Genomic DNA, 25,908 nt, shown 5'->3' with positions numbered 1-25,908 from the left:
ATTTTATTAGTTACCTCAAAAATCGAATACTAAAATCTCCATGTAATGGCAGTGGCCTGTCTAGGGAAAAGCGCAAGGTGGGGTGAAGAGTAGTACGGACAATTCTGAATTCCACACTTTTGAGTTCTAATGTTACGTAGAGCGCATGCCTAGTGTACTCATTCCCCTGCCAACTCTCTGAACGGGCCTGCCTTTTTCTTACTGAGGGGTAGGTCATGTACTTTGTTTTAAATAGGATAAGAAATAAAGTACCAAACATAAAGAGTAAGTACGCAGCTGCTATGTCCTGTGTTCTACAAAGGAGTTCTTTTGTCTCTATCCTTTTTGTTCTTTGTGTCAAGGTGCGGATATTGTTCATTTGCCCAATCAAATTTGCAGCTTGTAAGAGCTGCATACTGACCCAACATAAATAAATGCCAGGACCCCCTAATCCCCCCTCCCCCTCTTACTCCTGTCAGAGAAGGACTGCATCTACAAATAGAGGAATTTGATAGATGGGACATGGGTTCTACTTTTACCTCCCCTGCAGGCATTTCATTTTGTTGGGTCGAGATTTCTAATATTTGGGCTTCCTTTGGCGAGTGCCAAGAGGGTGGGGGAGTAACTTGATAAGATGTAATACTCAATTTTTTCTCGTACCCAATTTTCTCGCGAACATTAAACACAGGAATCTCGAGCTACCTGCTTATCCATTACATATTTTAAGACACGTCACGCCTATAACAACGTATGAGTCACGCCTACAGAACGGAACGGGAAATCATAAAAAACACAGGAAACGAGCCTGACTGTAAAACATCTCTCTCTCTCTCTCAGCATCCTCTATCAACAAATAGATCCTATATCGCTCTTTGAATAGGCTTGTTTACTAAAAAGGGTGGATAAAGGTAGAATAATCAATTGTGTTGACTTGGTAAAAAGTCGGACTGTTCTGTTGACCCGTTCTTGTGCCATCTGTTATCGTCGGTGTCTAGTTACATTTGATACATCGTATTATTCCTACGTGTGGGAGGCAGACGAACGTAGGCACGGTTTCCTGCTTTGCGCAACAGTTTTGGATTTGACTGGGTGTATAAAAAGCGAGACGAGCGAAGAACTGCTAGACTCGCGACTACCAAAATGAGGCGCCTTTTCTTCGCGCTATTTGTGCTTGGATTTTGCGTTTATGCAGAAAGGTAAGTCGCACCAATGCGCTTTGCAAAACATTAGCAGCGCGTTGTATCAAATATGTATGTTTGTTTTGCAAAACAGAGGGGGAATTCCTCTACAAGAACTTTTCCCTTTATTAGCTTAGCATAGCTGCTAAAGATAGTTGATTGTCTATAGGCATTCGCAAAGTCTCGACAAGACAATAAAGTTGCTTTTAAACAAGCAAACAACATTTGAGGATTTCTCGGATATTATACGCAAAATGACATGAATGTTTGTCTTGTTATGTCGATATTCTGTCATTTAATGTCACAAAGCAGTAAAGATTTTAATCATTTCTCTTCTATGTTATAAGCATAACATAATGTCTGGCCTGCATTAAAGATAAAAGAAAATCTAAAGAGATCTTTATTGCTACAAAAGCACACAAGCAATTTTCGATCGAACAATTCGCAAACTTCTATGCCAATGCGTTTGGTCCTGAGTCGTATAAAAAGAATATATATAATAAAAGGTAATCCAACAGCAGTAAAATTTGCTTCACACTAGACTTATTTTGAAAAAATTGTAAAAATTATATAGCAATCCCTCGGCTAATCCTCGGTGTCTTAATTTTCAAGCATAAGTAAAAAAATGCGTGATTGTTGTTGATGTCTAGGGCTAGGAGTGTAGGAGAGGTACTTGCAGAGCAAAAGGAAGTGTTAACATCTCGGAAGGCACTCTTCCACACAACGGAAACACATTACATTTGTATTGCGAAATGTTATTTCATGGAGATTGACCCAGTTAATGAGAGCAGGGCAATTATTTGTTCTTTTTTTCTTTTCTTTTCTTTTTTTTTTTTTTTTTTACAAAAAAACTCTTGATCCTCGGCAATATTTTTTCCTAGGCATTTGTTTACTGATGGTTCTGTATCTTTTATTGTGTGTTGGCGAATGGCGATGCCCTATCCACAGGTATACCAAATCAAATTAAGTGCCTTCTGCGGCCAATAGATATAACGCTAAATGTTGCGTGACTTTTATCGGATTATTCTCTTTTTTTATAGTTGGAAACTCAAGCAAAAGTAAATGCGACTATACGATTCTTTATAAGAACCCTTTTTTATAAGAACGTCCAGCCTTAAATTTCACCAAATTCTAAGAACATGTCGAGAATATGAGAGCACTAGCAAAATATTCTGTTAGTGTGACCAATAATCAAGTTGTGTTCTTAATAATAACAATGTAATCTCTTTTATTGCTTAATAGGGTATTATATTTTTATATACACTAAAATTTAAGAACATTGTTAAGAATATTTTCAGCCTTCCCCCAGCCCTATAACCTCTAAGCCTATGCCCAGCCTGAACAGAAAATTAGACGTTTTCCTTTTTTATCAAAATGAGTGTAGTTTGATTGCTGCTCTTAGTCTCCCATTTTCTTTTTCTAATGAGACGTGAAATTCAAACGTTGTAGTAACGGGAAATGCTATGTTCGCGTTTCAGCGGAAAGTGCTATTCGGACGATCGCTTGCGCATGTGTCATGTCCCGCGTTTTCGGATACGTGATGTTTTCCCGAATTCATGTCTCATCATATAATCTTGTGTACGCGTCTTCACCTATCCATATAACATACTTAAATCACATTTTTTGTAACCCAGCGAGGCTATTATATAGAAAACCTCTTTCATATTATTTGATTTTATATTTTCCATATTATTTTCCGTGCTTTTTCCAAACCTATTTTTCCAGAGGTTTTTTTTTTTATCCCGCATGCTTTCTTTGTGTGCATTTCCCTTCCAGTGGATATCTTGCCACGTGCTCCAGCGGGTTTCACTTGTGCTTCTCTCCCCCCAGTGGATAGAACTTATCACGTGCTCCCGCGGGTTTCACTAGGCCACCCCCCCCCCCCCCCTCCAGTGGATATTTTATCACATGCTCCTGCATGTTTCAAACGTGCTTTTTCTCCTACAATGGATATCCTGTCACATGCTCCCGCGTGTTTCTCCATCCCTTCCCCCTTCAGTGGATATCTTATATCACATGCTCCTGCATGTCTCACACGCGCTCCCCCCCCCCCCCCTGTGCATATATTATCACTTGCTCCCGCATGTTTTACTTGCGCCCCCCCTCTCAAGTATCCTGTCACGTGCTCCCGCGTGTTTCCCCCTCCCCCCCCCCCCCCCCCCCCCCACAGTGGATATGGTATCACGTGCTCCGGCATGTCTTACATGTGCTCTTTCTCCTGCAGTGCATATCTCATCACGTGCTCCCGCGTGTTACGCTCTGGTCACGCAACAAAGTTGAGCGTGAGCTTGTACAACGTGACGACACCATGGAACATCACGGCCGTGCTACAAACAACTGACAAGGGAGAGGAAGTGATCGCTTCCACCAACAAACAATTTACTGCTGATGCTCCAGGAGAGCTAGAATTGAAGGTAAGACATGCCACTTTGTGTGCGTAGGGAGGGGGGCACGTGCCCCCCCCCCATCCCCCTCCGATATTTTTTAAAAATTTTAAGGAAATGACCAGTAGGGGCGTGGCTGTGCCCCCCATTGTTTCTGTATCTGTTCAATAATTCGAGGCCTGCTACGGCTTTGTGTTAATAGTAAACAAATCAATATGTTTAGAGCAAACTGATTGATATGCATAGATTAAACGAAACAATATCATAGAGTAAAGAATTCGTTTTTAGTCAACATTTTAATATGTATAAAGTAAGGAAATTAATATGCATAGAGTAAATAGATTAATATGCATACTGTAAACGAAACCATATGCATTGAGTATTTAGAAATCATTATTTATGCAATATATGTATGTAATAGAGTAAACAAATCAATATTTATAGAGTAAACACATCAATATGTATAGAGAAAACATAGCAGTCTTATAATATCTATAGATTAAACAAATGAATATCTATAGAGTAAAGAAATCAATTTGTATTAGAGTAATCAAATCATTATGCATAGAGTAAACAAACTAATATGCATAAAGTAAACAAATCAATATGCATAAAGTAATCAAATCATTATGCATAGAGTAAACAAATCAATATGCATAAAGTAAACAAATCAATATGCATAAAGTAATCAAATCATTATGCATAGAGTAAACAAACTAATATGCATAAAGTAAACAAATCAATATGCATAAAGTAATCAAATCATTATGCATAGAGTAAACAAATCAATATGCATAAAGTAAACAAATCAATATGCATAAAGTAATCAAATCATTATGCATAGAGTAAACAAACTAATATGCATAAAGTAAACGAATCAATATGCATTTCAATACGATTTTTAACATTTTTAGAAGTTTGAAAATATCAACATTTCTCCGGAGAAGCAAGCCCCCCCCCCCTCCTCCTATCAGATAATGCGTCTCTCAGACCAAATTTAGGCTCTTTAGATCAAAGCTCTTTTGCATGACCTTAGAGATATCTCGAGTTTCACCTAGTGCCCCTTTCCCATTTTTAGGCTAGCTCTGCTTTCCTGCTATAAAGGAAAACATTTTCATGAATACGTGTTTCGAAGTGGGAGATGAGTGACTAGTACACCCCCAATACAAATTAATCGCTGTCTCGTGTGTAGCCAAGTTCTTACTGGAAATCTTTCCCGTATGTCTCTAAAGGTTCCCGAGGGCTTCAGACCAAACAAGGAGGAGTTCGGTAACGCCAAGCTCACCGTGTCCGGCAACGCCGTGGGCGAAGATGAAGTTTTCGAGGAGAGCGAGAAAGTTACGATTGAGCGTCAGAGCAACTCACTGTTTATCCAAACGGACAAGCCTATCTACAAACCGGGCCAGACAGGTTAGCATGCCCCCCAGACCACTCCCTACTTCCCGCCTCATCACCACCGGTCCCGTTTTCCTTCTTTTCTTCCTACATACCAAATAAGATTGTACCTCAAAAATCCGTGTCGTAGCCCACAGCAATACTTCATGGATACCAATGGACAAATACGCGTAAAAAACACATTAGGCATGTGATTATAATGACATTAAACAAAGTTTTTATTTTCAGTCCGCATAAGAGTTATTGGAACAAGACCAGACCTTAAGCCGCTTAATGGGGAGGTAAAGCGACCTTACTCGACTTTAAAAAAAAAATTAAAAACCTGTTCCTGGCTTAATAAACATAAGTTTTTTTTCTCTTTCCTCAGATTAAAAAAGTATCAGTAGAGGTATGTTTCACTTCGTGATTTTCTAACTTGACTTCTCCATGAGACAATTTTTAACTGTTTTCTTTGTAAAACAAAATAAAATACAGAGCGGGTTGTTATCTTGTAGAGTCCTAGTGGTGTTCGGATGATGGAATGGAACAATCTACCTTTTACCGATGGTGAGCCTAAGCATTTGGTGATACACAATTGCAATTATCATATGGATTTGCTTTGGCAAACATAGAACACCATGTGCAGTCATACACTGACTATCATGTGCAATGATACACTGACCACCATGTACAATTACACACTGACCACCATGTACAATTACACACTGACCACCATGTGCAATCATACACTGACCACCATCTGCAATCATACACTGACCACCATGTGCAATGATACACTGACCACCATGTACAATTACACACTGACCACCATGTGCGATCACACACTGACCACCATGTGCAATCACACACTGACCACCATGTGCAATCATACACTGACTACCATGTGCAACCATATACTGAACACCATGTGCAACCACACACTGACCACCATGTGCAACCATACAATGGCCACTATGTGCAATCACACATTAACCACCCTGTGCAATCACACCCTGAACACCCTGTGCAATCACACACTGACCACCATGTGCAATCACACACTGAACACCATGTGCAATCATTACACTGAACATCATGTGCAATCATTACACTGACCACCATGTGCAATCATTACACTGACCACCATGTGCAATCATACACTGACCACCATCTGCAATCATACACTGACCACCATGTGCAATCAAACACTGAACACCATGTGCAATCAAACACTGAACACCATGTGCAATCATACACTGAACACCATGTTCAACCATACACTGACCACCATCTGCAATTATATACTGACTACCATGTGCAATCATACACTGACCACCATTCGCAATCACACACTGAACACCATCTGCAATTATACACTGACTACCATGTGCAATCATACACTGACCACCATTTGCAATCACACACTGAACACCATGTTCAATGATACACTGATCCAGGCGCGTACACAGGGGGGGGGGGGGGGGGGGGTGCGCAGGGTGCGCGCGCACCCTCCCTTGGCGGGTGAAAAAAGTGGGAAACTTCAAATACTCTGCTTTTTCCATATGATTCATATGACGCGCCTGCTGATCGCAATGTGCAACCACACACTGACCAACATGTGCAGCAATAACATGTGCAACCACGAACTGAAAAACCACACGCTAACCCTGATAATGTGCCACAGGTATTGCTAGCTTGGAGTTGCCGTTGTCTAGTCAGCCATTACTTGGGATATGGAAAATAACGGCTGAAGCAAAGGTAGTCTTTTATTATATAATTATTATATTATCATATGAGCGATGTCTCGTTCATCCAAAATGCCTCATTATGTCAACTTTGTTTTTAGGGCGTGAAAGTCGTACAGCAGATTGAAGTGGCAAAATATGGTAAATATACACATCATCTTGCCAAGCTAGAAATGTTTTTATAAGGCACGCTTGAAAGGTTGCAGCAGACCTTGTAATCCTTAAAATAGGTGCATCCCCTCCTCTACCCTTCACCCTCTGCTTGTCGTACCCCTACCCCTAGAATCTTCGTAACCTGAGCTTCTTAACACTTATTTTCTCCTAGTGCTTCCTAAGTTCGAGGTGACCATTTCGCCTCCACCGTACGTCGCAATCGACAGCAAGGAAATCACAGGAACCATCTGTGCCAAGTATGTAAAGTCCCGCTACAATTGCCCCCATAAGCAAAAATTAAAAAAAAACCGTTAGGTTTTATTTAAAAAAAAAATACTCCACAGGTAAAAAAAAATACTCCACAGGTATTTGGTGAAAAGTGCTGCAGTCATAACAGGAATGTGTCGAGAGATTTATTGTCGGATTTGGCTACGTACCAGAGTGATCTAGCTTATGCTTTATAGTTTTGTCTACAAATAGCACGTCCATTGGGAACCGAAAGTGGACCTTCGGCCGATTTGGGGGGGGGGGGGGGGGGTGCGCTCGCAACCCCTGCACCCCCCTGGGTACGGGCCTGAACCCCACTCCCAATTCTCCTTCCTAGGCTAGTTCTAAGGCCCCCGAGATAGGCGTTGCGAAAGTCTAATTCTGAGTGTATTTGTATCTGAGCAATTTTTTTTTCCGCAAGGTACACCTATGGTCAACAGGTCAACGGGAAAGTCAAGGTCATTATCAAGCTGCGTAAACAATGGTGGTGGCAGCGAGAACGAGAGGGAAAGACCATCCAAATAGAGAAGGAGGTAAGCACAGGGAGCCCAATAAACACAGGTATACCTTCTATGTAGAGAGGGAGGTAAGCCCAGGGAGTCCAATAAACACAGGTAGACCATCTTTGTAGCGAGGGATGTAAGCACAGGGAGTCCAATAAACACAGGTTGACCATCTATGTAGTGAAGGAGGTAAGCACAGGGAGCCCAATAAACACAAGTATAGCATCTAGGTAGAGAGGGAGGTAAGCACAGGAAGCCCGATAATCACAGGTAGACCATCGAGGTGGAGGTAAGCTTTTGTTTCTGTGCTTTATCTTTAGATCAAGGGATGTACTGACATCACTCTTAATAACAAAGAACTCGGGCTTGATGACCTTAAGTACACATACTACGGAACTAGCGTACAGATGGACGCTGTCGTGACAGAGGGTGCGACTAACGTGTCACGCAACGCTACTACTACGAGAACAGACGTGGTGCCTTACAGAGTGCGGATGGACTTCTACTCTGGCACTCCAAGGAACTTCAAGCCTGGGCTCCCATTCTTTGGGCAAGTAAGTTCACACTCCCCTCCCCTCCCCTCCCCTCCCCTCCCCTCCCCTCCCCTCTTGTATCTTACCCTTATTTGATCTACCCTGTTTTTGTAGCTGAGTGTCAATGCACCTGACGGTACACCCCTGAATGGCGAGACCATCACTATCACCGCCAGCACCAACAAAGGGCAAATGTTCAGCAAGACATTTACGTCCGCCAACGGCCTAGTCAAGTTTGTTATCCGCGATATCGACCCTCTGGTCACTTACGTCTCAATAAATGTAAGTGCGGGCTTAGCTTGCCCGAAAAGTGAATACAAAGGCTCAGCAAGACCGTGCAGAATGTTCTAAGTATGGGAGGGGAAGGGCGCTTTGATTTCCATTGTGTTGGATATTTGATACTAAATTTCCTGAGTCCAGATTTTAGAGCAAGATATTTGTGGGTGTGTGAGCCCTGATGCGTGTATATTTGTATAGAGCAAAAGGTGAACTCCGCTATTTGCGGATTATTGTGTGTTAGCCCTGATGCGTGTATAGTGTGTGTGAGCCCTGATGCGTGTTACGCGCGTGTACGTGTGTGCTTGTATTGCGTGCGTGTATATTTGGATTTTGCATGAGAGGCGCGTTAATAAGTCAGTGTGTGTGTTACGCGCGTGTGCGTGTGGGCTTATATTGCGTGCGTGGCGATGCGTGCTATTTTAAGTTTGTGTGTGCGATTGAGCGCGATTTAAGTTGAAAACGTGTGAATGCATGCAAATGAGAGTATTTCCCAGGATTATAGCGTTTCTTGTTGCGCGTCAATGCGTATGAATTCCAGTAATTCCAAAAATCGTAGCCCCGTGTCGCGCGGGTGTTTATTCATACGAATGCGCATGATTCCAAGCATCGTAGCCACGCGTGTTGCGTGCGTGTCGTTCGCGTCAGTGGTTCCAATATGTCTGAGTTTTATATGCGTGAGTGCGTGATTGTGAGCGCAAGTGCAAGTCAAGTATACTGGTCATAACCGTCGATTCTTGTTCAGGCCCGACACGGATCTGGGAAGATATTTGGCGACTCTTATGGAATCAGGAATTGGTATTCTACCGCTGGTATCTACTGTACTCCCTGGTTCAGCAAAAGCTGGAGTTTCCTGGATATCAAGAAGCAGCAAGCCCCGCTACGGGTAAGGTCACGTGGTTATGATAAGTTATATTAAGACACGGGTAAGGTCACTTGATTATTTAAAGTTATACCAAGTCTCGTGTAAAAAAGCTATTAGAGTTTTGTGAATTAAGCCTTATTGGCTCGTAGCAGAATTCAATGTCCCAACATCGAAGAATTATTGGAACTTTTATTCAGGAGGTTGGCCTTATTGAAAGACCGGCACAGCCCCCCTCCACCCTCAAGCAAATCCTGGATACGCGCCTGTTAGTACAATAGCTGACAATTATTCTGACATCGAGGAATTCTTGGTATTGTTATAGGATACCTTATGAGAAAAACGCATTAGCTTTAAATACTAAATGTTGCAGCTATGAAATATCAAACTAAAATTACATTTATTCAGGTATACGATGTGATTAGGTTATCATTTAAAAAAATAAATCTATATATATTTCTGACACAGCATTTGGGAATGTCTGTTACTTGTAGGTTGGAGGAAAAGCCCGCATCAGCTTCCAATACACGTTACAAGAGCCAGAACACACTGCCGACTTCAACTACAAGGTAACTTGACATCAATATCACGACATCAAGAGTCTTTGAAACAGAAACACTTTATGCCAGCAACATAATTATTATGCGATATCTAAAAAGCTCTGTTTTGTCTACACCAGGTGATGTGCGGTGGCAAGCTTGTTCACTCAGGGATGAAGAAAATTAGTTTTAAACTTGATCCAAGTGTCGTGGATATCACGACGCAGGCGCCAACTGCTGCAGACAATTACACTACAAGTATGTAGGCATCATCATCATTTTATCATCACAGTCACCATCACCGTCACCATTACCTTAACCATCACCATCATCATCACCATCACCATCACCATCATTACCACCATCATCATCACCATTACCATCACCATCACCATCACCATCATTGCCACCATCATCATCACCATTACCATCACCGTCATCATCATTACCACCATCATCATCACCATTACCATCACCATCACCATCATTACCACCATCATCATCACCATTACCATCATCATCACCATCACCATCATTACCACCATCATCATCACCATTACCATCACCATCACCATCATTACCACCATCATCATTACCATTACCATCACCATCACCACCACCGTCACCACCACGATCACCATCGCCACACCACCATCATCATCATCAAAATCACCACTAGTTACTGTCACTTTTGTAATTTCTTACCAAGGTGATTGCCTTTGACTTGAATTCATTCCTTTACAAAAGGTAGCCCACCCAGCACTCGTGAGCACACCACAAGCGAACCCCAGACCACCGCCGCCTCCGTAGTAGAGGCAGGAATTGGGAAAATTCGTCGCCCCAAGCCCCCTCCGCCACCCAGGGGACACAAACGCGCACCTCCGGGAAAGCTCTTTGTAGCTAACGGACTCATAAAGTTTCAGGTATAACTTCCCTTCGGTATAAACCTTTGGGGGGCGCAGCCAAAGAGCAAGAGATAAAAAAGTTCAAAGTTTGATCCCTGTGATAGAAACCTTTGAGGGGCATAGACAGAAAAGGAATTTATAAGAGGTTTCAATTAATGAACCTTGTGCTGATAAGGCGATTTAGCTGTTAGAAATCGTAGGCGAAAGTTCGCAGAATTTTGAAACTTGCAGTAATCATCGGAGCAAGATTTACATTGATTCTTACTGGCTGCCTCCCGTCCTTCTTTTGGTAGAGATTTCCATATTAAGCCGCATTGTCACCAGTTTACTTCCGAAGGTCCGACGGAAGCCTCAACCGACGAGAGACAAAAGAATATATTATAATTTGCGCTAATTAACAGGCCATACGCTCTGAATTGTCAATCAAATCCTCAAAGGTACTTCCAATAGACACACTGCTTTCACAATTTTGAAATATTTTTCGCGTTTTCCGTTAAAAATCATCGGAGATTGTTACGTTTGATCGGAAGTACACTGGTGAAAACTCTGCTTTAAGTAAAAACCGCGGGTCACGGAAAACTAGTGACATATTTTTTTAAGTGTTGCAAGGCTAATTATTCAAGACTGTTATGCAAGGCCATGATGCCTCACACCTCATGATAATTTGTTCTCACGCAGCTCTATTATAACTGCCGTTATTTGTACTGACGCAGATCACGCAATCCATGATGCCGTCTTGCCGTGTGCTCGTATTTTACGTGCGCGACGATCTGGAGACAGTTGCAGATAGCGTTACGATCGATGTCGACAACAAACTCGAGAATCAGGTAGGCGTATATTCAACATCTCCCAACATCTAATAGCACAAAGCAGTGATATATGGTGTACAACTTCTCCAAACTTCACGCAGCATTTGGCAACATGATGCAACTTCCTCTTATCTTATAGTTGATAGAAACAGGATTTGGGCTGGACAACAGCCGGGAAGATAGGATCTAAAGAAACGAAAGTCGCTTGAAAGACGGGATTTAGCTTCCTCCCCCCTCCCCTCGTGGAAAATAAAAATAAATATAAATTAACCTATCATCTCTCTACAGGTTTCCGTCAGGTTCAATGATTCCACGAGGAAACCCGGTGAGCCCGTAACCATCACGCTGACCGGAGCCCCCGGTTCACGAGTCGCCTTGGCAGCGGTGGACAAGAGCGTGTATCTGTTAAGAGAAGCCAATGAGCTCACAGAAGACAAGGTATAATACTTAGAGGGGAGGTAAAGGTTATTTTTCAATTTATTTCGATGGCTAGATTACCTAACAGAGATTCAGAGCCTCAAAGAGTAGCCGTGTGATTCTAGTGCCTTAACATGATCCAGTTTGTAAACTTGTTCGTTTACCCTTTTTTTTTCAGATCATCCAGGTCCTGAAGTCAAATGACGTGGGGACCACGTGGCAGTACGGGCGCAAAATGAAGTGCGACAACCCGTGGTTTAGCGGCGTACCATTGCCCATCGGCAGAAGGGGGCCTATCGAGCGAAACAAGCGAGATATCCGGTGGGGCGGCTACGGCAGCACCGTGGATGCGTCAAAGGCCTTTTACGTAAGTATTTGTGTGGGGAAGAGATGGGATGTGGTTGATATAGCAGAACCCGACATGCCTTTAAGGCTTTCTACGTACGTATGTGTTAGTTAGATGGGTGGACTGGCTATGGCAGTCCAAGGCCATCTACGTAAGTATTTGTGTGGGGGAGAGATGGGATGTTGTTGATATAGCAAAACCCGGCATGCCTTTAAGGCTTTCTACGTACGTATGTGTTAGTTAGAGGGGTGGACTGGCTATGGCAGTCCAAGGCCTTCTACGTAAGTATTTGTGTGGGGGAGAGATGGGATGTTGTTGATATAGCAAAACCCGGCATGCCTTTAAGGTTTTCTACGTACGTATGTGTTAGTTAGAGGGGTGGACTGGCTATGGCAGTCCAAGGCCTTCTACGTAAGTATTTGTGTGGGGGAGGGATGGGATGTTGTTGATATAGCAGAACCCGGCATGCCTCTAATGCCACACGTAAGTGTGTGTTATTTCGAGGGGTTCGGCGGTTATGGCAGAACCCTAGATGCGCCCAAATAAGATGTCTACGTAAGCATGAGGGGAGTGATGGCTATGAAGCACCCTGGATGTGTTTAAGGCCTTCTACAGTGCAGAGGTGGGGTGGCTTTGGATGGTTCAGGGGGTGAGGCGTTACCATCTCGGCGCCGTATTACCAACACTTTTCACTACTGGATTCCAGGATTTGATTTTGCAACATAATATATATGTCATATTTTTACGTTCTCGAGGCGCCCAGAGACGGATTATCAAAAACCAATTATCTAAATACATTTTCAAAAATGTTTTTGATTTCTTTCACAGGAAGCTGGTTTGATTTACTTTTCTGACCTCGACGTGGAGACGAGGCCGTGTCCGCGCCATTACCCTTACATCACGCGCATGGGACCGAGTGGGGGACTCGGTGGAGGTAAGAGTGAGGCCTGGGACAAAATATGGGACCAATGGGAGGTAAGCAGTGAAGAACCTGGGACCAAGTGGGACACAAGTGGGACATGATTGGAAGAGTGATGGACCATTAAAAAATACATGCCGTCTAATCACAACCACAGGGCGCAAAACAAAACTGTAGGCTTTTTGGTAGGCATTGGAATGAAGTTATTGAATATTGTTTCTTTTAACGCGATATGATTTATTATATCAATAAATGTCATGCAACTGTATTTTGAAGCTATACCTGAAAATGGACCGATTGCTGTGCCGATGGTGCAGGAACGCCGCCCAGATCAGACGGGGGTTAACAAGGTCAAGGCCAAGGCCAATGTCAAGAAGGCCCCAGAGCGCGTGCGCAAGAATTTCCCCGAGACCTGGCTATGGACAGAGGAGAATGTCAAGTACGTTGATAAATTCATCGCTTTTTTTAAATTCTATACACCTTTTTCGTCAGTAAGGTCGCATTCGGTGAGAAATATGTGCCCTAGCCCGTAGTGCTTCATGGGTATCAGAGAGCAGAATTCAGCAATTTACACGTTACCCATGTACCACTGCGGGCTACGACACATACATTCTCAAGTGCAACCTTATTCGAAACAGATTTAGCTTGCATTGTCATGTGTTTTACATAAGGGATTGACGAAGACACCATGTTGAAGCATGCTTCTCCTAAAGACCAAAACATCACTGTGTTCTTAACTAAGTTTTCTTTGGGATCAGGGCGAACAGCGTGCGGGAAATCATGCCTTCTCAACGTGACGTCCTTGTTTGCGGCCGCGACAGTAACATATTGCGTTACCCCATATTCATTTTAATGGTTTCTTAATCTTTCTTCAATCTTTTGTTTATGCTCTCCTGCAAATATGCATTTTAGTTGTTTCCCTAAAGAAGTCACGAGTGACAAGGATATTACGCTCATATTCATATTGTTTCAATTGTTCCTCAAGTAACGTCACGGGTGAAAAGGTCATTACCGCCCAAGTCCCCGATACCATCACCAGCTGGTACGCGAGCGCCTTCGCAATGTCATCCACCCACGGGATAGGCGTGGCCCCCTCCTCCTCACTCACAGTATTCAAGCCTTTCTTCGTCTCTTTCACGTTGCCGTACTCCGTGATCCGGGGGGAGCGGGTCAGCGTCATCGTGTCCGTGTTTAACTACTTGTCGCAGTGTTTGACGGTGAGCGGGTTTAGTTAAAAGCTCGAACGAACCGAGACTTGAGTTGATGAGAGTTCCACCCTTCCTCAGTCTCACAGGGCTCCGATCAGATGGTCTTTAAAAGTTGATTAAAAGGGGCAAAGTATCAGCGCGCGCTACACTCGTGTTCACAAGCAGCGCGCGCTGTTTAGGTGTCCTTTCAGGGATACAACGACTTCATGTTGGGAAAAAAAACCATGAGATTGAGTTTTGGAATTTGTAATGAATATGATTTGACTTTAGGATTAATTACCTAATCTGTAATCACACGTTAAATTTCACTTTTTTGTAAAACTGCTGAAGGAAATACTCATCATCTCCACCATCAACACCATTATCAACGCCAACATCATCATCATCATCATCATCACCATTAATATAATCAGCATTCATCTTTTTGTCATCGTTATCACCTCCCCCCCCCTCGATTAATAACTTATTTACTTCCTTCTGTCACTTTCATAGATCCGCATCAATCTGGCGAAGTCCGATTTCTTTGAGCTGCACTCGGCCGACAACAGATCCGTCTGTGTGTGTGGAAACGAGGCTAAGTCGGTCCAGTTCACTCTCACTCCCAAGAAGCTCGGCCCCATGCCTCTGAGAGTGCGCGCATCTGACGCGCTCCCCAGCTTGTGCGCAGAGGCTGGTGAAGAGTCTTCTATTGGGGTCGTGGATATCGTGGAAAGGAAGCTATTGGTGGAGGTATGAAATATGGAAATCTACCTTCAATTTCATTAATTTTTAACAAATATCTAGCCCAACCTCGGCACCCCCTTGCTTTTTCCTTCCCTTTGCTCTGTGACTACACTTGAAATGTTCTCTCAACGTTCAATGGATGTAACAGGTTTTGCGATTAAACTCAAACTCATCAGTCCCCTCTCCAATCTGTACCCTTTTCAGTAGGTATGACAACTTTTCTATCTTTCAGCCGGAGGGAGTAAGAAAAGAGTACACATACAGCAGTTTCATTTGTCCCAGAGGTAAATAAAACCACAACAACAACAACGACGGCGGCGACAACAGAAACAATCACAACAACAGCAAAAATAACAACAACATTAGCAACAACAACAAAAGCTACAAGTACAAATATAGAAATACAAATAAAGCAAAATTGACTGCGAATCCCTGACAAGCCGCCATCGTCAGTAATATGTGCATATTTATCCATACATCACATACAGCTGGAATGATTTTTTAGATACGGCTTGAAATTTTATAATAGATACGACTAGAATATGTATTTACAGATACGGCCGAATGTTTGTACATGTTTGGAATGTTTGTTTATATTCATGGCTTGAATGTTTATTTACAGATACGGCTGGGATGTTTAATGACAAGATTGAAGTTTCTCTGCCGACCAACATAGTGGATGGGTCCGTACACGCCACAGTGTCTGCCATTGGTAAATAGCGTGTCCGTACACGCCACAGGCGATATTATGGGTCCAAATATGTCGGTTTATATTCTTTATATGTTTGTTATATTTCAAGTTAAGACTGGTCTTCTTCGCAGCCGTCTTGAACTCACGCTTAGCTCAAGTTGATGTCAGAGAGGCTATGTTAGAGAGTTGCTTTTGTTGTCTAACATAGGAGACAATGTATCGTTATTCCTTTAAGGTGACCTCATGGGACCCAGTTTGTCCGGATTAGACGGGCTGCTCCGCCTTCCCACAGGATGTGGAGAGCAGAACATGGTGAAGTTTGCGCCAAACATCTTCGTCATGCAGTATCTGAACAGCACACGACAGATGACGGACGATGTCAGTACAAAAGCAGTCGGCTACCTCAGAACAGGTAATGTGTGCTGCGTCACGCAATCTTGTCACGCAATCCGGTCACTTAAGCCATGGTGCTAGGGCAAGTCGTTGGCCTCTCTAGAACTGGTAATATGTGTTGTATCACGCAACGAATCACATAATCTTTTCACGCAATCTAGCCATATAAAACAAGTGCTACTCAAGAAATGTCACGCAACCAGAGCTCGTACAATTTTGTCACGACACCTTGTCAAACAATCCCGTCACTAGAGCCCGCTGAACATTTTGTGAATGTTACGTGATCTAGTCAAACAATCCAGACCATACGCACAACCGTTTGTTATTGGTAAAACGCAGTCGGCTTCTTCGGGTCAGAAAAGAAATGTCGCATAAAGAATCAAGGTGCTTCCTGTCACGTAACCTTGTCACGCAAGCTTGTCACGCTAGCTTGTCACACATGTATTTTGTGTCAACAGGTTATCAGAGGCAGCTGACTTACAAGCGCAAGGATGGCTCGTACAGCGCATTTGGCGACCGCGACAAAGAGGGAAGCCTGTGGTGAGTGTCGACCGTGTGATGTCATTGCTGGACCCAAGTAGTGTGTCTGCCTCACATAATGTATACACTTAGTTCAGAAAACGTTGTCAGTTCAGATAGCGAATGGCAGTTCTACGACCGAAAGAAATATTTATATCTCTTCTAAAAATATGTTAAAATCGCGTGATTATCGATTAGATAATTAATTCATGGTTCTGGTATCGCTGAAGCTTTTCTATGATCTTGGAAATGATAAGTACACATTATCAGCTTTCGGTCATAAGAACTGCCATGCCAACTTCTGCCAAAGTCCTTGAGAAAGAACTTATAGCATCATGCCGTAGATCCTTATTGTTGTCATCAATAGTGTAAACAAAATTGTTGTTGAGAATACGTTTTTGGTTTGTCTTATGTTGTTGTGTTTGTGAACGCAGGCTCACAGCGTTCGTTCTGCGCTCGTTTGCGCAGGCACGTCAATTCATCTTTATCGACGACAACGAGACGAATGGTACAAAGGAATGGATTATGAAAAAACAGCAAGAGACAGGGTGCTTTCAACCTCACGGCAAACTCTTCAATAACGCGCTCAAGGTAATGTGTCGAGTCTCACGTCTTCAGCAAGGCGCTCAAGGTTAAAAAAAAGTCATCGCTCTAACGACCTCCTTATAAGTAAGGAGACTTGGTTACAGACCCGTACCTAGGGGGGGGGAGTGCAGGGGGTGCTAACGCACCCTCCCACAACGGCCAAAATTCCACTTTCGGTTCTCAATAGACATGCTATCGTAAACAAAACTATAAAGCATAAGCTAGATCGCTCTCTGGTATGTCATTAATCCATAAGTCAGACTTTATATGTAGCCAAATCCGACAATAAACGTCCCGTGGAGATACTGCAAATACAGACAATTCATCATAAGATTCGTTTAAACAGTGCACCACTGCCAAGCATTGTAGGCCAAACATTTTCTTATTTGATTATTGACGCGTTCTCCACCACTTTAGGGCGGAGTCAGCACACCTGTCACTCTGACGGCGTTCGTTGTCGTCTCCCTTCTCGAGGCGGGCGTGGCACCTTCGGTGAGTCAAATATTGATAAATGTTAAAATTATGAAATAAGGTTTGCTAACTTTTTCATGTCATTGTCTATTTTCCATTGCAGGATCCTGTAATCACCAAAGCAATAAAGTGCATCTCTTCAAAAAAGAATAGCGTTACAGACTCGTATAGTAACGCAATCCTCGCATTCGCTCACACAATTGCTGGTCACGCTGACCGAGACGTGTACATCGCCAGACTCAAGGCTAAAGCTATATTCGAAGGTACGCCCACGTTTGGATTTGGATTTGGATTTTTAACTCCTTCTAAATCAATCAAAATACCCAAATAATCGTGTTCGTAAGACATGGTTCACTAAAAACTGGTAGTTAACCCCTTCTGATATTCATAAGCGTAAACCTTTTTTTGTTTGTTTCTCTAAACGTAACTGGTGCAATTTACCCAACATTTAGCAAACCTCTCTTAAGAGGACACTCATTTAACTCTTAAGATAAAACTTCCATTGAGCTGGTACCTCTAATAAAATGAACACATTTTTTGTTCCCAAAGATCTCCTCTGTATGGAGGTTCCATTGTGTTTCTATTTGAGAAGTGACATGGACCAGCTACATAGGGATGATGGTCACAACATGCTTGCCTCCCCCTTCTTCTTGGGTTTCCCTGCCCCCCCCCTCCCCATTTGAGAAGTGACATGGACCAGCTACATACCGATGATGGTCACAACATGCTTGCCTCCCCCCTTCTTCTTGGGTTTCCCTGCCCCCCCCCATTTGAGAAGTAACATGGACCAGCTACATAGGGATGATGGTCACAACATGTTTGCCTCCCCCCTTCTTCTTGGGTTTCCCTGCCCCCCCCACCCATTTGAGAAGTAACATGGACCAGCTACATAGGGATGATGGTCACAACATGCTTGCCTCCCCCTTCTTCTTGGGTTTCCCTGCCCCCCCCCTCCCCATTTGAGAAGTGACATGGACCAGCTACATACGGATGATGGTCACAACATGCTTGCCTCCCCCCTTCTTCTTGGGTTTCCCTGCCCCCCCCCCCATTTGAGAAGTAACATGGACCAGCTACATACGGATGATGGTCACAACATGCTTGCCTCCCCCCTTCTTCTTGGGTTTCCCTGCCCCCCCCCCCCTCCCCATTTGAGAAGTGACATGGACCAGCTACGTACGGATGATGGTCACAACATGTTTGCCTCCCCCCTTCTTCTTGGGTTTCCCTGCCCCCCCCCCCCCCCCATTTGAAAAGTAACATGGACCAGCTACATACGGATGATGGTCACAACATGCTTGCCTCCCCCTTCTTCTTGGGTTTCCCTGCCCCCCCTCCCCATTTGAGAAGTGACATGGACCAGCTACATACGGATGATGGTCACAACATGCTTGCCTCCCCCCTTCTTCTTGGGTTTCCCTGCCCCCCCCCCCATTTGAGAAGTGACATTGACCAGCTACATACGGATGATGGTCACAACATGCTTGCCTCCCCCTTCTTCTTGGGTTTCCCTGCCCCCCCCCATTTGAGAAGTAACATGGACCAGCTACATACGGATGATGGTCACAACATGCTTGCCTCCCCCCTTCTTCTTGGGTTTCCCTGCCCCCCCCTCCCCACTTGAGAAGTAACATGGACCAGCTACATACGGATGAGGGTCACAAGATGCTTGCCTCCCCCCTTCGTCTTGGGTTACCCTGCCCTTCCCACCCTCCTTGGGACCATGTTAGATGATGCTTGTTATTCCTCACCAACACAGCTAATATCGCCTAAACGCGGTGTACTCTACAGTACTGACATAGCCTCCTCCGCAGGTAACTATTGGCAACAAAGCGCTCTTAGCGGTTTGGGCTACCTGTCTTTCGGCCATCTGGGAAGTGAAGGGAGCCCCCCCCCCCCCCTCTCCCCATAAAGTTTTGCTTTCTACATAGGGAGCCCGGTTCGCGTTTTCGCTTTTTTCGGTATTTTCTTTTCTCTTTTCAAGAGATGCCTGCGGTGGGGGCTAGTACTGACTGACACTTTTGTAAAGAAGTTCATACGAGAAGATAAATACAGAGAATTTTCTTTCAGGCGGCATGATGCACTGGGAAGACAACCAGCCAGAAAGGCCCAAGTCGGAGCAAGGATTCTGGATCCCGCCCTACTATAGAGCAGCGTCCACCAAGATTGAGATGACGTCATATGCTCTGATGGCTCTTATTGGCGACGGTAGCGATAGCAACGCTTTGGCCGATGTGCTCCCTGTTGTTCGCTGGCTGACGCAACAGAGAAACGCACTGGGTGGTTTTTCCTCGACACAGGTAACCCGGCTAAAATCAGCCAAGCGAAATATTCCTATGCAAACGAGTTGACTGCAATTTTTACTAAGCTTTCTTTTTTTCTCTCAGGATACCTGTGTTGCGTTGCAAGCGCTGTCCCGGTACGCAGGCCACGTGTTCGGTGAGAGTACCCGGATGAGAATTGACGTGGGTTTCTCTGGTGGTCAGTTCTCGCATCAATTCCGCATAAGCGACAACAACAGGCTCGTGCTACAGCGAGTTGTGGTGAGTCCATATGGTAATGATAATAATAGAAATGATAATGATGATAGTGTTGATGATTATGATGATGACAGGGTGGTACTATAGCGAGTGATAATGACAACATGAATAATAATGATGATGATGATTATGGTGGTGATGGTGATAATATTGATGATGATGGTGATGATGGTGGTGGCGATGGCGATGGCGATGGCGATGGCGATGGCGATGGCGATGGCGATGGCGATGGCGATAATAGACTGATGGTACAGCCATTGGTGGTGAATCCATGTAACAATGATGATAATAGTAATGATGATTCATTACTCAAGTCGGTCTTTAAACATTGTAACCCATTTCTCTCTTCTTATGCTATCCACAGGTCCCCCCGCGCATTCTACCCACCACCATCCCTATCGATGCATTTGGAGAGGGATGCGCACTCGTACAGGCAAGTCACGTGATCTTGATCGCAATTTCCTTCACTGAGTCTGACTTTACTTCTCAGACTGATGTCTCAAAATGTCTTGCACTGAGTCCGACTTTACTTCTCAGACTGATGTCTCAAAATGTCTTACACTGAGTCTGACTTTACTTCTCAGACTAATGTCTCATACAATATCTTACATTGTGTCTGACTTTATTTCTTAGACTGATGTCTCTTACAATATCTTACACTGAGTCTGACCTCATTTCTGAGACTGGTGTCTCATACAATGTCTTACACTGAGTCTGACTTTATTTCCCAGACGGATGTCTCTTACAATGTCTTACACTGTGTCTGACTTTACTTCTCAGTCTGATGTCTCATACAATGTCTTACATGGTGTCGGACTTCATTCCTTAGACTGATGTCTCATACAATGTCTTACAATAATTATGACATTATTTCTTAGACTGATGTCTCATACAATGTCTTTGAAGTCAAAGAGGAGCCTGCGTTTGACCTTAAGGTCAGCGTACACCAACGTACTGGTCAGACCTTCACTACCTCGGCCACGGAGACTGGGGAAGAGTTATGTTACCCTCTGGAGCTGAACATCTGCGCTAAGTGAGTAAGACTGGGTACTACTTGTATTGTATCGTGATTCCTCTTCGCCTCAGACTTACTACCGACTGCTCCACACAACAAGCTATTTCACGTTACAGTGCCATACTCGGGTATCCAGGGCGTCGAAACCTGCAGTAACGAAGCGCGATAACGAGGTGGTAGAGGTGGGAGGGGACAGGAGAGAAGAGAAAGGAGTGAGACCTAACGGTACCCTAACCAAGAGAGCATAAGATAAGAGAGGAACACTTTGGTATTACCCGCGCGCCATGCCTATTCCGAATCCGGCTATTTTTAGTAACCACCACCCCACCACTGCGCGTGAGCGTTTTTACTCACCCTACCCCAGCGCTTTGGCATTTACATCTTGTTGTTTGCCGCTATTTTGTGAAATGAAACGGAAAAAAAAAACACCCTATTTGCACAAATACCATCGAAAATTTCATTCTAGCATCAAGGATACGGGCAGTTGCGCTTTATTAAGGGGATGTAGTACTTCGAGGATTGCAAGATCTCCAAAACGAGACTTCATTCAAAATCAAGAGCGGAAAACCTCGTGCTTCAATCATCTTTTTGCTCTAACTTGCTGCTTCTTCGAGGTTTCTCAACATTCATTATCTTCCTAATGGTCAAACGAAATCTGTTAGTTAGACATTATGTATAATATTGATTTTTGTGAATATACCGGTGAATTGAGAAGGAATCCAAGAAAAATACATTTCATAAAACTATCCTTGTAACAAGGGATGCATTTTTGTGATGATCAAAGCCAGCAAGCTGAAATATCTGAGCTTTTGTAAAAGTTAGAAAATAAAGAGGGAGATATTCCTGTATTTCTTTGATGTTGTGATTATTATATGTTATATGATTATGTTTTTATTATACAAGCTGGTGTCGGGATTTGAATTTTATAGCTCGTCGGTCAAACTATTGAGGGATTTAGCTTTCTGTGAGTATATTTGCCAATCTTGGTAACTTAAGTTAGACTTGTTTTCTTCTTCCGAATTATTTTACTTGATCTCTTTTCATTCCTATCGAGTTGGCAAAACAACAACCCGCAACCCGCGGGGGTGTATGACAATATAAAAGGAGCAAATCCTCACGCGCAGTGGTGGGGTGGTGGTTACTAAAAATAGCCAGATTCGGAATCGACATGGCGCGCGGGTAATACCAAAGTGTCCCTCTCTTATCTTATGCTCTCTTGCCCTAACGTTTTAGATAACCACAGGTCTCCCGCGCGCTTGCCTTAGGTTCCTTTACACCAAAGCAACCTGTAGACATATATAATAAAACGACAACCCTTAATTAATATGAATACTGTTTCCAGGTGGAAAAGAGAGGACGCTTCTAACATGGCCGTCATTGAGACCAAACTTGTGTCCGGCTTCAAAGTGGACGAGGAGTCTCTAGAGAGGGTGAGTTTTATTCAGTCATACACGCGTGACTATAAATTCATGCGTGACTACCAATGGCGTGACCACCACTGATTGCGTGACCATCACTGATGACGTCACTACCTCTGATCACGCGACATTGTGTGTTTCAGCTGACTAATCGTCATGACATCGGGTTCATGAAGTATGAAGTCGACGGAAAAAAAGTCGTCCTCTACTTTGACGAAGTAGGTGTCGCTTGTCCTGTTGGGGTACACTGCATGTCATAGTAGCGTGACATTTTGTTTTTTGTTTAGATTAAGCATGTTTGCGTAAGGTTCGGTATCGAGCAAACGAATGTGGTGAAAAACACCAAGCCAGCCTCCGTCAAGGTGTATGACTACTACGATACAGGTGAGACACTCCATGTGACCACGAGCTATAAGATAAAAACACCATCGATTGTAATCCACTTATCTTGGGTGGATGTCAATGGTTCTGTGATGTCTGCAGCATGGCCTGAAGGATAAGACCTGCTCGGCTTGTGACTTGTTGCTCTTTTAGAAATATTTCATATTTTGAATTCTATGTTTATACTAATACACCCCACGCTCTTTTAGATCTTGCTGGGACGATAACATATAACATCAGTGAAGACATCTGCCAGAAGCCAAAAGGTTTTTTTGCCAGTTTTTTTTTTGTATTGTATAATAAGAGGGGAAAAATCCCCTTACAACTTTTAAACGATTGTCACAATCATTTCCACGGACCCGCGTAAAGCTGAGAGGTCCCTATGATGAGTACGAATAGGCGACGTGCACTAAAAATTCATGTGACTTTTTGGGTGACAAATTCGCGCGCGCCCCGGCTTTTGGCGGCAAAATAACAACGACAAAATGTAACTTTCTCAGAGCTGAGGATTCAACCAGAGAGATTCTTTATCAGAAAAGACTTGTTTTCATGAAAATATTTTATTCTTCATCACCCCCTGGCGTGACCAGCCATTTCTGTGTTTATTTTATGGCGCGAGTTTGCTATTCCATAGGTCATCAAATTATTTTTATTGCAAGTCGCCTTTTGGCTCAATCCACCACCACCATCATCATGTTAAATAAGGCGTTTTATCATTAGCGCTGTTTCAAATTTTTGTTTAGTCAGCTTTATTAATGGTATTAATTGGGCGTAGAGCTTAAAAACCTTAGTAAATTGGAGTCGTATGTTAAATTACAGCATTGGGTTCTTGGTTTCTCCATTAGTGTATGGCAGAATTTTCCAGTAAAACAAAAAGGGCTGACATGTACGCGGGGTACCGAAACACTGTCGCTGATCTCTCCGTTGAACATTTCAGAGTCGCCCAAGCCTACCAATCCGTCTGGCCCTGGGTGCCCTGTGTGTCTAAATGCTGTAGACAAAGACATCATACCACTCCTATGCAAGACCGAGACGGGTAGGTGATGGGTACCCTGTGTTGCAATGATCCAATGCCTGTGGCGGTGGCTAACGAGGGCTTCTGGGGCCTTTTCAAAATGTCTGCCACGAAATAAACACAAGGTTGTCTGCAAGTTTGTGTAAAGCCCAGACACCGTATAACGGCGAAATAAGCAAGAAAATTATTAAAGTGGACTTCCAAATGCTATGCAATCTCCTTATTGCGAGGATTAGGCTAATCACAACTTTTAAACTTGTGTCTTCGATATGTAGCTAATGCATCAAATTTGTTAAAATTTTCAATCATTTGATGTACCTTTTTTACTTGCCTCTGTCTTAAAAAAACTTCTAAAATTATTATCGATGCATTTCTGGACCCAATCTTTAGTAAGCCTTCAAAGTTAATGCTTATCTTTTCTTTTCTCAGCAATCGGCATCCGAATGATGAAAGATGGCTCAGTGCGCATGCTCGAGTACTATGACGAAGTCACTGCCATCAACGACGACAAGAAACCCGAAAAGAAGAAACACGTGACCATAGACATGGTGCTGCATGACGGGTGCGCATGCGCAGCCTTGAGCCCGCGATCCAAAGCAATGGTTTTCCTACCGGAAAAGAGGAGCAAAGAGAGTTTGCAAAAGCTCCAGCTCGGGAACTTGGCTATTGTCATCCCGCGTAAAGCTATAAGTAGAAAGATTCTAAAGGCATGCGATCCATGAGAAAAACTGGCCTTAAATATACTATCTTTATAAAATACGTCTTTGCTTTTACGTCCCGTCGTTTTTTTTTTTAACTGCGCTTTAATTTTTTGCGTCAGATTTCATTTTTCAATTCAACATCGCGTTTTCTACTTTAGTAGATAAAAGCGATTTAGGAAACGAAATTGAGACGCCCTTTTCAAAAGCATTATAATTTTGGATAAAGAGAAAAATAGTTGATTTATTAGAAACACTGCGTTACCAAACCTAAAAGAAGAATAAGATTTGGATTTATTTGTAGTGGGAGGTGAGAAGGGACGTTACGATAGCCAGCTCAATAAACTATTTTGCATGCCCACAGCGTCTATAATGCTACGCGCGCGCGAAAGCCGTCAGATAAAATAAAATGAAAATAAAACAAAGAAATCAAATTCGAGTAGCTCATCACTCTCATCGCAGCTAGATGCTGAATTACGAGAGCGCAGATTCAGACGTGATCGAGTTGAAGGCATGGTAAGGCGCTTCAGGCAGCCTCCATACAACTCATGTAAAAAACAAGACAGTTACGGCGAATCAATGCACCGCTTATAACAGAATAACATGTCCAACGTGCCACTGTGTACTATGATTTATACAGTAACTAGATTAATATTATTTGTAATAAAAAAAGATCACATGCTTTGTTATTACCATTGATTGTAGACACCGCTTATCATTTTGTTAATCAGTTTTATGTAAAAACCTCAAATTTCGACTTCCCTTGAAACAATGTCTTGGTTGTTTTAAAATTTCTCGCACCTACCCAACAGTGGAGCCCCGCTAACTCGAACTCGGATAAAATGAACACTTGATACACTTTTTTTGGTAAGAACATCTAATTTTCAGTTGGGGCTGGGCCGGTCATCTTTTTGGGACATTACCAGGCTTATTTTTTTAATATATATATATATATATATATATATATATATATATATATATATATATATATATATATATATATATATATATATATATATATATATATATATATATATATATGAGAATTTTTTTCTGCTATCT

At 43.0% G+C, this 25,908-nt stretch overlaps 1 protein-coding gene across 1 annotated transcript; it reads left to right on the top strand.

Annotated features, from left to right (window-relative positions):
- The first annotated feature begins 816 nt into the window (after positions 1-816).
- LOC5504586 (C3 and PZP-like alpha-2-macroglobulin domain-containing protein 8) lies at positions 817-25,528 on the top strand. The gene is made up of 40 exons (XM_048727719.1): positions 817-1,175; positions 3,382-3,571; positions 4,774-4,951; positions 5,165-5,217; positions 5,304-5,324; positions 5,431-5,482; positions 6,600-6,673; positions 6,762-6,801; positions 6,986-7,070; positions 7,502-7,613; positions 7,904-8,137; positions 8,231-8,398; positions 9,138-9,278; positions 9,749-9,823; positions 9,934-10,051; positions 10,541-10,716; positions 11,412-11,525; positions 11,796-11,945; positions 12,103-12,291; positions 13,099-13,204; positions 13,466-13,628; positions 14,175-14,406; positions 14,890-15,126; positions 15,353-15,404; positions 15,743-15,832; positions 16,047-16,223; positions 16,663-16,744; positions 17,158-17,314; positions 17,726-17,800; positions 17,883-18,042; positions 19,850-20,079; positions 20,167-20,322; positions 20,684-20,752; positions 21,198-21,352; positions 22,677-22,764; positions 22,896-22,970; positions 23,040-23,136; positions 23,343-23,399; positions 24,071-24,169; positions 24,578-25,528. Exons 1-40 carry the CDS (start codon positions 1,120-1,122, stop codon positions 24,868-24,870), a joined length of 5,076 nt encoding a protein of 1,691 aa, XP_048583676.1. The 5' UTR covers positions 817-1,119; the 3' UTR covers positions 24,871-25,528.
- The last annotated feature ends 380 nt before the right edge of the window (positions 25,529-25,908 follow it).

This window comes from Nematostella vectensis, chromosome 5 (genome assembly GCF_932526225.1).
Source record: "Nematostella vectensis chromosome 5, jaNemVect1.1, whole genome shotgun sequence".
NCBI lineage: Eukaryota > Metazoa > Cnidaria > Anthozoa > Actiniaria > Edwardsiidae > Nematostella > Nematostella vectensis.
The sequence above is the reverse complement of the archived record's forward strand: the minus strand, read 5'-3'. Positions and strand labels throughout refer to the sequence as shown.

What these genes read in the sequence shown, in the direction of transcription:
- LOC5504586 (XM_048727719.1), top strand. Translation starts at nt 1,120, where the DNA reads ATGAGGCGCCTTTTCTTCGCGCTATTTGTGCTTGGATTTTGCGTTTAT. An exon ending in ACGGACTCATAAAGTTTCAG is followed by an intron (nt 10,717 to 11,411) that starts GTATAACTTCCC and finishes GTACTGACGCAG; the next exon opens with ATCACGCAATCCATGATGCC. An exon ending in GTGGTTTTTCCTCGACACAG is followed by an intron (nt 20,080 to 20,166) that starts GTAACCCGGCTA and finishes TTTTTCTCTCAG; the next exon opens with GATACCTGTGTTGCGTTGCA.